We start from the raw sequence: 14,092 nt of genomic DNA, 5'->3' as shown, positions 1-14,092 counted from the left end.
TAAACTTTAACTTTTACTCCAAAAGGACAAGAGCGCTACTTGCCCAAATAGCCTTTGACAACTAAAGAGATAGAAGACAACATAAAACTAACAGAAAAAACATACAAAAAAACAAAAAATAGTACAGATTCTGATGAATTGGAATGGTACAAACAATAGCAATTTGACAAAGTAAGAGTTATAAAGAAGAAATTGGGAAAGGATGTCACATTGAACACATTATTTTACAATTATAACAGGAAAAAGGGTGGTCAGGAAAAATGTGAGCCCTTAGAAAACTGAGAACGGTGATATTGTAAATGAAATAAGGAGATGACGAACATGTTGAATAATTACTTTGCATCAGTATTCACAATAGAGAAGTCAGCATACCAGAAAGGAGACTAATGTGAATCAGGAGCAGGTTCTCACCAAATTTCATGCAAGCAAATTAACAATAATGGAGGAATTATTGGCACTGCAGAGTGTCAAAGAAATACCTTGTTCCTTAAAGCAATAAGTGGCCCAATGCCAGGCAGGTTGCCTGCTGCATGTTAAATTGGGTAGGGTTTCCCATTACTGACCAAGGCAGAGTTGACCCTCACTTTCTGACTGGTGGACAGGCCATCACCATCCCTTAAAATCTCAGCCATATTTCCTCACCAAGGTGCAGGTAAGAAAATTGTTCCCTGCACAACCCAGGAAAATATGGCTTCTTGCTGAGAGCCCTTTTCTTCCTCTTTCTCTTTTCTCTTCTCACAGTTTATCCTGCTATCCGTGGCCTCTACTCATTCTCCCAGTCGTGTTCTATTTCAAGAGGAGAAAATGAGTAGTGCCCTCATATCTGGGAACAATTGGTTTGTGCAGAAGATTTGAAGTAAAAAAAAGTACTTCAGCATCTGTCACACAACTATCTTCGAGTTTTAAAACTTGAAACAACTATGAAAAGCAGTAGAAACATATAGAATTATAGCAAGAGCCAGAAGAAATCGAGGAGCAACAAATCTTTAAGTAGTTGACCCCTTGATATGCTGTTCCTAAACGATCCTTCATTCTGCTTAATGTGTGTTCAGTATTGTATAGGAATCTGGCACTTGTAAGGTTAATGTGGGACTGAATAAAGTACCACCCACACAATTATGTAAGAGAGCAAATGACCCGCACCCAGGGTCTGTCTAGGGTGAGGTTAGAGCCGGTCAAGGACAGTAGTGGGAACTTGTGTATGGAGTCAGTAGAGATCATAGAATCATAGAATCCCTACAGTACAGAAAGAGGCCATTCAGCCCATCGAGTCTGCACCGACCACAATCCCATCCAGGCCCTACCCCCATATCCCTCCAAATTTTACCCACTAACCCCTCTAACCTACGCATCTCAGGACCCTAAGGGGCAATTTTAACATGGCCAATCAACCTAACCCGCACATCTTTGGACTGTGTGAGGAAACCGGAACACCCGGAGGAAACCCACGCAGACACGAGGAGAATGTGCAAACTCCACACAGACAGTGACCCAAGCCGGGAATCGAACCCAGGTCGCTGGAGCTGTGAAGCAGCAGTGCTAACCACTGTGCTACCGTGCCACCCAGATAGGAGAGGTGATGAATGAATACTTTTCTTCAGTGTTCACCAAGGAGAGGGGCCATGTTTTTGAGGAAGAGAAGGTGTTACAGGCTAATAGGCTGGAGGAAGTAGATGTTCGGAGGGAGGATGTACTAGCAGTTTTGAATAAACTGAAGGTCGATAAGTACCCTGGGCCTGATGAAATATATCCTAGGATTCTTTGGGAGGCAAGGGATGAGATTGCAGAGCCTTTGGCTTTGATCTTTGGGTCCTCACTGTCCACGGGGATGGTGCCAGAGGACTGGAGAGTGGCGAATGTTGTTCCTCTGTTTAAGAAAGGGAATGGAAATGACCCTGGTAATTATAGGCCGGTTAGTCTTACTTCGGTGGTTGGTAAGTTGATGGGAAAGGTCCTTAGGGATGGGATTTACGACCATTTAGAAAGATGCGGATTAATCCGGGATAGTCAGCACGGATTCGTGAAGGGCAAGTCGTGCCTCACAAATTTGATAGAATTTTTTGAGGAGGTAACTAAGTGTGTTGATGAAGGTAGGGCAGTTGATGTCATATACATGGATTTTAGTAAGGCGTTTGATAAGGTCCCCCATGGTCGGCTTATGATGAAAGTAAGGAGGTGTGGAATAGAGGGAAAGTTGGCTGATTGGATAGGTAACTGGCTATCTGATCGAACACGGTAAGAAGTCTCACAACACCAGGTTAAAGTCCAACAGGTTTATTTGGTAGCAAATACCATAAGCTTTCGGAGCACTGCTCCTTCGTCAGATGGAATGGAAATGTGCTCTCAAACAGTGCAAACAGACAAAATCAAGTTGCAGAATACTGATTAGAATGCGAATCCTACAACTAGCCAGGTCTTAAAGGTACAGACAATGTGGGTGGAGGGAACATTAAACACAGGTTAAAGAAATGTGTATTGTCTCCAAACAGAACAGCTAGTGAGATTCTACAAGCCCAGGAGGCAAGCTGTGGGGGTTACTGATAATGTGACATAAATCCAACATCCCAGTTTAGGCCGTCCTCATGTGTGCGGAACTTGGCTATCAGTTTCTGCTCAGCGACTCTGCGCTGTCGTGTGTCGTGAAGGCCGCCTTGGAGAACGCTTACCTGAAGATCCAAGGCTGAATGCCCGTGACTGCTGAAGTGCTCCCCCACAGGAAGAGAACAGTCTTGCCTGGTGATTGTTGAGCGGTGTTCATTCATCCGTTGTCGTAGTGTCTGCATGGTTTCCCCAATGTACCATGCCTCGGGACATCCTTTCCTGCAGTGTAACAGGTAGACAATGTTGGCCGAGTTGCAAGAGTAGGTCCCGTGTACCTGGTAGATGGTGTTCTCACGTAAGATGATGGCATCCGTGTCGATGATCCGGCACGTCTTGCAGAGGTTGCTGTGGCAGGGTTGTGTGGTGTCGTGGTCACTGTTCTCCTGAAGGCTGGGTAGTTTGCTGCGGACAATGGTCTGTTTGAGGTTGCGTGGTTGTTTGAAGGCAAGAAGTGGGGGTGTGGGGATGGCCTTGGCGAGATGTTCGTCTTCATCAATGACATGTTGAAGGCTCCGGAGGAGATGCCGTAGCTTCTCCGCTCCGGGGAAGTACTGGACGACGAAGGGTACTCTGTCCACCGTGTCCTGTCTTTGTCTTCTGAGGAGGTCGGTGCGGTTTTTTGCTGTGGCGTGTCGGAATTGTTGATTGATGAGTGAGCGCCATATCCTGTTCTTATGAGGGCATCTTTCAGCGTCTGGAGGTGTCTGTTGCGATCCTCCTCATCTGTGCAGATCCTGTGTATTTGGAGGGCTTGTCCTTAGGGGATGGCTTCTTTAACGTGTTTAGGGTGGAAGCTGGAGAAGTGGAGCATCATGAGATTATCCGTGGGCTTGCGGTACAGTGAGGTGCTGAGGTGACCTTCCTTAATGGAGATGCGTGTGTCCAAGAATGCAACCGATTCCGGAGAGTAGTCCATGGATGAGGTGGAGGGCTGTTGTCGACTGCAAAGAGACATAGATAGGATGCAAAGCTGGGCTGAAAAATGGCAGATGGAGTTTAACCCTGATAAATGTGAGGTGATTCATTTTGGTAGGATAAATTTAAATGTGGATTACAGGGTCAAAGGTAGGGTTCTGAAGACTGTGGAGGAACAGAGAGATCTTGGGGTCCATATCCACAGATCTCTGAAGGTTGCCACTCAAGTGGATAGAGCTGTGAAGAAGGCCTATAGTGTGTTAGCTTTTCTTAACAGGGGGTTGGAGTTTAAGAGCCGTGGGGTTATGCTGCAACTGTACAGGACCTTGGTGAGACCACATTTGGAATATTGTGTGCAGTTCTGGCCACCTCACTATAAGAAGGATGTGGAAGCGCTGGAAAGAGTGCAGAGGAGATTTAACAGGATGCTCCCTGGTTTGTAGGGTAGGTCTTATGAGGAAAGGTTGAGGGAGCTAGGGCTGTTCTCTCTGGAGTGGAGGAGGTTGAGGGGAGACTTAATAGAGGTTTATAAAATGATGAAGGGGATAGATAGAGTGAACGTTCAAAGACTATTTCCTCGGGTGGATGGAGCTATTACAAGGGGGCATAACTATACGGTTCATGGCGGGAGATATAGGAAGGATGTCCGAGGTAGCTTCTTTACTCAGAGAGTGGTTAGGGTGTGGAATGGACTGCCTGCAGTGATAGTGGAGTCAGACACTTTAGGAACATTGAAGCGGTTATTGGATAGGCACATGGAGCACACCAGGATGATAGGGAGTGGGATAGCTTGATCTTGGTTTCAGATAAAGCTTGGCACAACATCGTGGGCCGAACGGCCTGTTCTGTGCTGTACTGTTCTATGTTCTATGTTCAAGAGTTGGGTTAAGATGTGTGCACCAGTAAGCATGGAGACAGCTTCTAGCTTGTATCCATTACTGTATATTTTTGAATAGTTCTGAGAGTCAATAAGGACTTACAATTAATCTACATAAGATCATGAAGACTTCTTCAGACCTACTGAACTGTGACCAACACCTTACAACATGGTGGCAGCGTGTGGAAAAAACTAAAGCCTTACAGAAATGCAGAGAAAAACTAAAATGCGAAAACACGGAGAAAACACTGAGCAAAGCAGCCTGACCTGAAAAGAAGCTCTAAAAGTAAAGATGCAGAAGAAAAATTGCCTAGAAAATGTCAGCAAACCTAGCCAGGGTGATCTAAATCTTTTAAAACTCCAGGCTACAGTAAGCCCTGAGAAATCTTCAAATAATTCAGTGCCAGAAATGCAGTTTGCAAAAATCCATTGCTAAAATCTAATCCCCGAGTTCAGTCTGAAATGGAAAAATAGTTAATGAAATGATCTGGGTGAATTACAGCTTCAGAACTCAGCTGAAAGAAAACTAAAGGCAGAGTTTGACAAATTTGTAACTTTAAAGTAAAATGCTGAGCAAGAAAACTCAGCATACAATCAATCCAGGTTGAGATTGTTGGAAAATATTCTTTTCAAGCTGACTATGATCGCCATTGTAAAGGAGCTGCCAAAACTGGCAAGCATGAGAAATCTCTTTTGTCTCCAAGTGAATGACAATATCATCTTGAAATTCAGAAAGCTCTTCAAGCAGAATCTATACTTCCAAAAATTTAACCATGCATCAGAATTCCACGCATCCACAACGATTGCTTACCACTAATCCGACAGTAGTGTGAACAGGTTTTGGAAGGGTTATACGGCCTCCAGACTGAATTCAAGGACTTGAAGGGGAGATGGGGTAATGATAATCTACTAATGACAGTATAAATATATGATAAAAACAACAATGTAAAATATAAGGTAAACTATAATCATGTAAAATGTATTGGATAAAGACTTGGGGGCTGCAATGTAAGGGTCTGACATATAGGGTTAATTTGGGACTGAGTACAGTATCACCCAGACAGTGATGTAAGAGAGCACATGACTCACATCCAGGGTCAGTCTGTTGTTGGACAGAATAGTGTGTTCCAGTAAGAATGGAGACACTCAGCTTGTATCCTTTACTGTGTATTTGTAAATAGTTCTAACATTCAATAATAACTTAGAATTATCCTATATACGACTATGAAGATGTCTTCAGACCGACTGAATTGTAACCAATGCCCTACAATATTCAGCAGTGTGTGATTAAGATCTCATGATGTGCCTGTTCTGCATATTTCTGGCAGTCATGGTTTGCGTGCTGCACCTGCACCAGTTTGGCATCTGGTGTGGTTCCAGTCAAAAATATGTGTGTGTTGTGGATGCCATTTTGCAACTCTAAGGGACGAATATTGAACGACACAAAGAGGGAAAAGTCCCATAGAACCAAGATGGGTCTTTTGCATCGCCTGCTTGGCATTCACAGCCCCTGTGCCTCCTCCAATTGTGTTTGACTGTGTCCAATTCCTGTACCCACCTGACATCCCGGAACAAAGGACCTGCCATTTAGGACCACTTAGGACCTTCCTGAGGCAGATGTGATGAGTTGGAAAATATCCTGACTGTGCTCCTGCCTCAGGAGCAAAAAGTCAGACCCTTGTCTCTGGGTACCACACTTTAGGAACGATATCAAGGCTTTGCAGAGGGTGGAGAGGAGATTTACTAGAAGGGAGTTGATGGAGTAAATAGGGGAAACTGTTTCCGTGGATAACCAAATGACACGGATTTAAGATTAGAACCAGAGGTGAGATGAGTATTTATGTTAATACAATCGATTGTTATGATTTTGAATTCACTACCTGAAAGAGTAGTTGAAGGAGCTTTAATGGTAACTTTCAAAAATAATTTGGATATATTCTTGAAAAGTAAAAACACTGCTGGGCAATGGGGTAAAATTTGGGGAATGGGACTAATTGAATGGCTCTTTCAAAGAGTTGACAATGGCATGATGGAATGAATTCTCTCCAGTATTATATAATTGTATGATTCAGTGAAGGGGTTAAGAGATTCTGCAGCATATATGAGAAGAGGCGTTTTATTCAGACAAATTGTGACCAGTGGCAACAGGGAACTGAAGTTTCAGAATTAGTATAATGAGTAATCTTCATGTCTGTTTTATTTGTATTTTTTAAAATATGGGATTATACTACTTAAATTATTTAGAAAAAATCTGGATTAAAATCGGAGTATAAAAGTCCATCAATGTTACAATTTTTGGTTTGTCACAAAAATTCAACAAGGTAACCAAGCAAAACTTTTTCACTTGTTCAATCAATTTCTTTGATTGCAGTATATAGATTTCAGAAATTTCCTTCCTGCTTTAATTATATTTGAGAAACGTAATGATTTATTTTTAATACCTGTCAATATAAATTCAAAGCTGGATGAGGATGATAAACTGCTAGAAGAGGGAGGGGAAAGAAGAAAGAGAGGGAGCTGTCATTAGGAGGCCATAACTCCAGGGTGTTGAGGGAGCAATTCTCCAATCTGAACATCAGCAATAGCCACTGTTTGAGATGTCCATGTTTCAGTCAGAAGGTGATCAATGAAATTTGCCAACTGAAGCAGCCACTTCAGAGCAGGGCAAGAATTGCATTTCAGTGGCTGTGAGCAAATTTGAATTTATATGAACCTGGTTCCTTCCAGATTGCTGCTGGATGTGTTGTACACTTGCACAAGGGTGGTCACTGAGGTTCTCTGTGCAAAGGGGAATAACTTCATATCACTCTCCTTTTCCAGAGAGAAATGGACAGAGTTAGTATGGGCATTTTCAAGGATTGAAGGCTTCTCATAATGCATGGTGCCATTAATACCGCAAACATTGCTTTGCATGTGCTTCATGTCAACTCTTCCATGTAGCTGGAATAAAAGGGTTTCTACTTCCTAACATGCAGCTGGTGTATGACCACAAACTATGCATCATGCAGGCCAATGCCTGATATCCTGGCAGCAGTCATGATGCCTTTCAGTAACCACATCAAATGAAACAGCGACTACAGATTTACAAGGATGTCTACCATACTAAGAGTCTTTCCCTTTATATTGTACCCCTTTCATCCCATTCGACCTGCCAAAATGGACCACTACGCATTTATCTGGGTTGAAGTCCATCTGCCACTTCTCCGCCCAGTCTTGCATCCTATCTATGTCCTTCTGTAACTTCTGACATCCCTCCAGACTATCCACAACCCCACCAACCTTCGTGTCGTCGGCAAACTTACCAACCCATCCCTCCACTTCCTCATCCAGGTCATTTATGAAAATGACAAACAGCAAGGGTCCCAGAACAGATCCCTGGGGCACACCACTGGTGACCGACCTCCAATTAGAAAAAGACCCATCTATACCCACTCTCTGCCTCCTTTGGGCAAGCCAGTTCTGGATCCACAGGGCAGCAGCCCCTTGGATCCCATGCCCTCTCACTTTTTGGAGAAGCCTTGCATGGGGGACCTTAACGAACGCCTTGCTAAAATCCATATAAACCACATCTACCGCTTTCCCTTCGTCAATGTGTTTAGTCACATTTTTGAAGAACTCCACCAGGCTCGTAAGGCACGATCTGCCTTTGACAAAGCCATGCTGAGTATTCTTGAGCATACTAAACCTCTCTAAATGCTCATAAATCTTGTCCCTCAGGATCTTCTCCATCAGTTTACCAACCACTGAGGTTAGACTCACTGGTCGGTAATTTCCTGGGCTATCCCTATTCCCCTTCTTGAAAATAGGAACCACATCCGCAATCCTCCAATCCTCCGGCACCTCTCCCGTCTCCATCGACGACGCAAAGATCATCGCCAGAGGCTCTGCAATCTCTTCCCTCGCCTCCCACAGTAACCTGGGGTACATCCCATCCGGACCCGGCGACTTATCTATCTTGATGCCATTCAAAGATTCCAGCACAACCTGTATTGCAGGTAACTTTAAGCAGTAATGTCACTAATGATATTGGACTCCCTGCTGCTGTGTGTATACAGAAATCATTATAATAAGCAGGCAGCATGAGGATGGTGTACTCCTTGCATTACACTGAAGAAGCATTGATGTCTCATTGTCATCCCAATGGCCATTTTCATTGGTTACCCAATTTAACTCCCATTATTTTTTAAACGGAATAAAATGTCGATAAATAGAAAAAATTGAAAATGTAAACTTTAAATATACTGGACTAAGACAGTCAATCTTTCTCTAATTTTGTGTGCTTTTCACATTCAAAACAGAAACTTGACAGTTTGTTTTATGAGATAAGCATGTGTTTTGCTGAGGTCGAGATATGCTGTTAAAACGTTCCCAGAAAGATGCAATTCTTTTACGGAACTACTGTGGGTAGTCTGATTTGAAAAAAGAAAATGTTGATTGCTATTGGTAGCTCTCTTAATTTGTCTATTTCCCTTTCCATGTTTTGAATCTGATCAGTTCTCTTTATTTGCCATAGAACTGTGGCCTGATCCAGCAAAGTACCGTTCATGTGGTGCAGTACACTTCTCGACCAACTCAAAGACCACTGAGCAATTCAAGCACAGGAATTCTAAAGGGATGTGGAAAGGAAGTAGCCACCTTTAATCAGATGGATCTCAGCGCATCTGCCTTTCCAAGACATTCTACAGATCTCAAAGCTGCCCTAGAAAATGGCGACCAAGGTCATGGTAGCCATTTTGAAACTCCAGGTAAAGGCCTTAGGCTTTTTTTCAACAATATACCATATTATACCTGGTCAATTAATTCCATACGATAAAACTTAATGGCCTGTAACTTCCAAGCTCCGGGTAAGTGTATCTGGGGTCGGGGTGGGGGCGGGCAGCGGGGGGGGGGGGGGGGGGGGGGGGGGAGGGTATGCGGGGAGGCGTGGTGTGGATGGGGGTGGTAGTGCAAAGATGTACTGGGGAATCCCCCTCACCCACCCCCAGATGTTTCCATATAAGGGTTGCATGGAAATTGGTTGGGAAGTTCAAAGTTTCTTTTGGCAATTGCTGTACACTGGGAACCATCCGATAGTGCAATTTAAATGGCAAACTTCAGATGGTTCTGTCATCCAGCAACAGATACCCAGAAAAAGTTAGAAAAATTTAAACCACTTCTAGCTTCTGAGTAACTCTGTACACTGACTCATTCCAAACACGATGTGGAGATGCCAGCGTTGGACTGGGGTAAACACAGGAAGAAGTCTCACAACACCAGGTTAAAGTCCAACAGGTTTATTTGGTAGCAAAAGCCACTAGCTTTCGGAGCGCTTGCTGCTCCTTCGTCAGGTGAGTGGGAGTTCTGTTCACAAACAGGGCATATAAAGACACAACTCAATTTACAAAATAATGGTTGAAATGCGAGTCTTCACAGGTAATCAAGTCCCAAAGGTACAGACAATGTGAGTGGAGAGAGCGTTAAGCACAGGTTAAAGAGATGTGTATTGTCTCCAGACAGGACAGTTAGTGAGATTTTGCAAGCCCAGGCAAGTTGTGGGGGTTACCGATAGTGTGACATGAACCCAAGATCCCGGTTGAGGCCATCCTCATGTGTGCGGAACTTGACTATCAGTCTCTGCTCAGCGACTCTGCGCTGTCATGTGTTGTGAAGGCCGCCTTGGAGAACGCTTACCCGAAGATCAGAGACCGAATGCCCGTGACCGCTGAAGTGTTCCCCAACAGGAAGAGAACACTCTTGCCTGGTGATTGTCGAGCGGTGCTCATTCATCCGTTGTCGTAGCATCTGCATGGTCTCCCTAATATACCATGCCTCGGGACATCCTTTCCTGCAGCGTATTCCAAACATCCCAGGGACTGCTCTCATTCCAGATCCTCCACGGAACTCCCCCATCTCCCCACCAGCACCACCACTGGCCTACCCCCGCAACCCACCATGAGACTTGCCCCACATCCTTTCAACTCTCCCTGACTTCGCATGAGACTCCCCCCATTCCCCCATTCCCATCCCCTGACTACCTTGACCCAACACAGGACTCCCACATCCCTCCACTAACCCCAACTCCCCATGGCACTCCGCTAACCTCCCGACTACCCCAACCTCCTCCCACCCCCGCACAGGAGTCCCAGAATCTCCCTGACCACCCACAGGACTCCTCCCAACCCCTCATCACCCCTTCAGCTACCCCCACCAATAATTCCCCTGCAGGCACAGCCTAACCCCACCCCCACCACTGCATACTCCAGGCACAGTCTGACCTGACTTCCCACTCAGGCCTAACCTGCACTTCCAACCCACTTCAGGCTTGACCCAGCCCCCATCACCTGCCACAAGGCTCGAACCAACCCAGCTTGACCCCCACCTTCAAATTCCACCCACTTAACCTTATAGACTTACCTTCTGGCTTAATTACCTTTCATAAATCTGCCCTCCATTGTAGATTCTGAGTATCCACTGTGCAGGAGGGATCTCACCTGCAGTGAGGCAGAAGGTTGGATGAGATAGGAGTGCACTCATTTTAACTTAAGAAACTAGGACCAGAGTGCCATTCCTTCTCAATTCCCATCCACCAGAGGTTATAGGCGAAGACCTCTAATTCTTTTATGTTCTAGCATTGTGATTGGCTGTAGGTTAAGGGACTCCTGTATAAGATTGATGTGCTGCATCTGATCAAAGTTGGGACCAATGTTTTCACTGAGATATTAACTAATTAGCTAACTAGTTAAACTAATTTGCCAGTGGGAGGGGAAACATCCCTGTAACCCTGTGCATTTACCATGACTAATCCACCTAACCTACATATCTTTCGATATGAAGGGGCAACTTAGCATGGCCGATCTATCTAACCTGCACATCTTTGGACTGTGGGAGAAAACTGGAGCACCCGGAGAAAACCCACGTAGACACGGGGAGAACATGCAAACTTCACACAGTCGCTAAAGACCGGAATTGAATCTGGGTCCCTGGCATTGTGAGGCAGCAGTGCTAACCACTGTGCCACCATGCCACCCGATTCCTGGTTACCAAATATTCAGGAATGATCAGGATGAAAAAAGAGAAAAGGGCATGGCAGTATTGATTAAGCATTTTGTTACAGTTCTAAATAGAAAGGATATACTTGATGAACCCAGGACTGAATTGCTACAAAGTTTGGTTTCATAGCACCCATATTTTTGACACCCAGTTACCATTTCAGGTCCAAAATGGCATCTGTGGTGTGCATGCACACTCCTGCTGCTACCATGGCAGATACCAGATGAGAGCATGATTGTGGGTGCAGAGAACTTGTGCTGAAAGCATACAGAGAATGCAGAACATGACGTTAGTCAGTGTGTGATACTTATTTGACAGTGAGTGCTTCAGCTTACCATCTTAATCTCCCACAGCTGCAAATGCATTCAGTCGCAGGACAGATTCCCTAATAGTGCTATTTAAAGAAATCATGAACTATTTTCCGGTTGTTTGTTGATTAATTACTACTGGCTGTTTCTCAGTTTGTAAATATGTCTGGTGGTTTGTCTTGGTGCTATTTAAAGTTGCTGAAGTCGACAGGGAGTGATCACAAGGTGAAGGCCTTGGTTCTGGCTCTGCTCTCAGATATGGGGTGCAGAAGTTTCCCTGGCTTGTCGCACAACAGGGAGAATACACAGAGGCGACACGGAAGAAGACAAGGTGCTTGAAGTTGTTGAAGGAAGAGGTTGAAGAAGACCTCTGGGGGTCTTCAAGGAGGGTATTTGCGCCATATGGTCCACTTCCTGGTATGTCCTGCCTCATTAATAATGCATTCATGGGAAGAATAAGGAAATGCAATATCAACCAAGTGATGTAATTTTTAAAGGGGACTCAAGAATGGAGAGACCTGAGATTTGTGTACACAAATCTTTGAAGATGGTAGAACAAGTTGAAAAGACTGAAAAAAATGGGATCCCTGGTTTTATTTATGGAGACGTAGAGTATGAAAGCGTGGATGTTATGCCAAATCTTTATAAAGCACTGGTTAGTCCTCAATTGGAATATTCTGGGAGGAATTTTCCCATCCCGCCTGCCACGGGAATCGTAGGAAGGTCCATTGTCCTCGGGCAGGATTTTCTGGTTTTGGAGCAGGTGCGGCCAGAAAATCCAGCCCTCTGTCTAACTCCACAGTTTAGGAAAGGTGTCAAGTGCTTAGAGAGAGAGTAAAAGAAATTTGTTAGAATGGTAACAGAGATGAGGGACTCCAGTTAGAGAAGCTAGGGTTGTTACAGCAAAGCAGGTTAAGAGAAGATTGGATAGTGGTATTCACAATCATGAAGGACAAATAAAGAGAAATCGTTTCCAGCAGCCAATGGATCAGTAACCAGAGGACACAGATTTAAGGTGATTTACAGAAGCACCAGAGCCAATAAATTAAAGCTGAGTTATTGTAATCTGGAATGCTGTGTCTGAAAGGATGATGGAAGCAACTTCAAGAGTAACTTTCAAAGAGGAATTGAATAAATATAAGCTTTGGAGAAAGAACAGGGGAGTGGGACTAGTTTGGATAGATTTACCAATTGGCATGTTGGATCCAACAGGCTCATTTTGACCAAGGCATTCTATGATTCAATAGTTGAAAAATTGGACAGGGCCCAAAAAAGGGTCATGGGAATCATGATGCTGGAATTATCCTGTATCCTATATGTCCAATGCAGGCGGCATTCAAATTAAATGACTGTAGAGTGTAGCTGGCACTAAGTATAGTTGAGCGGCTGCATGTTTGAGCATAGGACATAAAATTGTGACAGGCTATCACGATTGCACATTGGCGTGCACTGCTTAAATGTTCCCATACCTCTGAAAGGAGAGGTACATTTTGTCTGGAGCAATAGAAATCATTGTAAAAGTGAACTAAATCTGGGAAATGCAATCATGGCAACACACCCCTATCACTCACCTTTCAGCAATCTGTAGCAATCACAATTCATAGCTCACAGCCAAAGCTGCATCTCATCCTTACGCACTTAGCACTGCTGTTAACCTCAGACTACATCTCACAGCTTGTACACACTGCCAGCTATTCACCAGAATCACAGCACAATGGGTGTACCTACACCACATTGACTGCAGTGGTTCAAGAAGGCAGTTCACCCCCCAGCTTCTTAAGGGCAATTAGGGATGGGCAATAAACACAATGAAATGTTTAGTGCACTGACAGGCCTGCCAGAAAGCCAACGTCAAGGAGCATGGAGGAATCCAGTATTAACTTGATGAAGAGCTTTGTGCTGCATTTGGGGCCTATCCTCTCCAGTGTCGAAGTGGTGGTCAGCTGCAGGAGCAAAGTTGAGGATCCAACCATGATGCAGCATCTAATGGTCAATTTATTGCCCGTCCCTAATGGGTCGCTGCAGTGGAAGCTTAGACTGCAGATTCCAGTTTTCAGGATGTCATAGAAATGCAGCAATCTGTCCTCCAAAAAAAAACACTGCCTTGGAGGAGTGGCGGTAGCACTGTAATGTATGAGCCTGTTGTCCTCTCTCATGGTGACAGCATGGTTCCCCCACACCTACGACTGCACTAGTTGCCTTTCAACCCAGACTGCTCATGCAGAGGTGATGCAATCTGAAGCCAGGCTTTCTAGGGCCTGAGCTGTTCTGGATTGTCTTGCATCTGCAGCCATCTCCACTGAAAAGCATCAGTATTCCACCAGCCATGCTGAAGTGACTGGAATAGCACTGCATCAGAGCT

General features: G+C 44.6%; 1 protein-coding gene across 3 annotated transcripts in view; it reads left to right on the top strand.

The window, feature by feature from the left end:
* Positions 1-14,092, top strand: part of prkn (parkin RBR E3 ubiquitin protein ligase) — a 1,119,547-nt gene that overhangs the window by 386,395 nt on the left and 719,060 nt on the right. For all 3 annotated transcript variants that reach the window (XM_078230130.1, XM_078230129.1, XM_078230132.1), the window contains exon 3: positions 8,907-9,138. In XM_078230130.1, the coding sequence (XP_078086256.1) occupies positions 8,907-9,138 (232 nt within the window). The remainder of the gene's footprint in view (positions 1-8,906; positions 9,139-14,092) is intronic.

The sequence above is a fragment of the Mustelus asterias genome, chromosome 15 (assembly GCF_964213995.1).
Source record: "Mustelus asterias chromosome 15, sMusAst1.hap1.1, whole genome shotgun sequence".
Lineage (NCBI taxonomy): Eukaryota > Metazoa > Chordata > Chondrichthyes > Carcharhiniformes > Triakidae > Mustelus > Mustelus asterias.
Note: the sequence above shows the minus strand (reverse complement) of the source record. Positions and strands in the feature narration are given on the sequence as shown.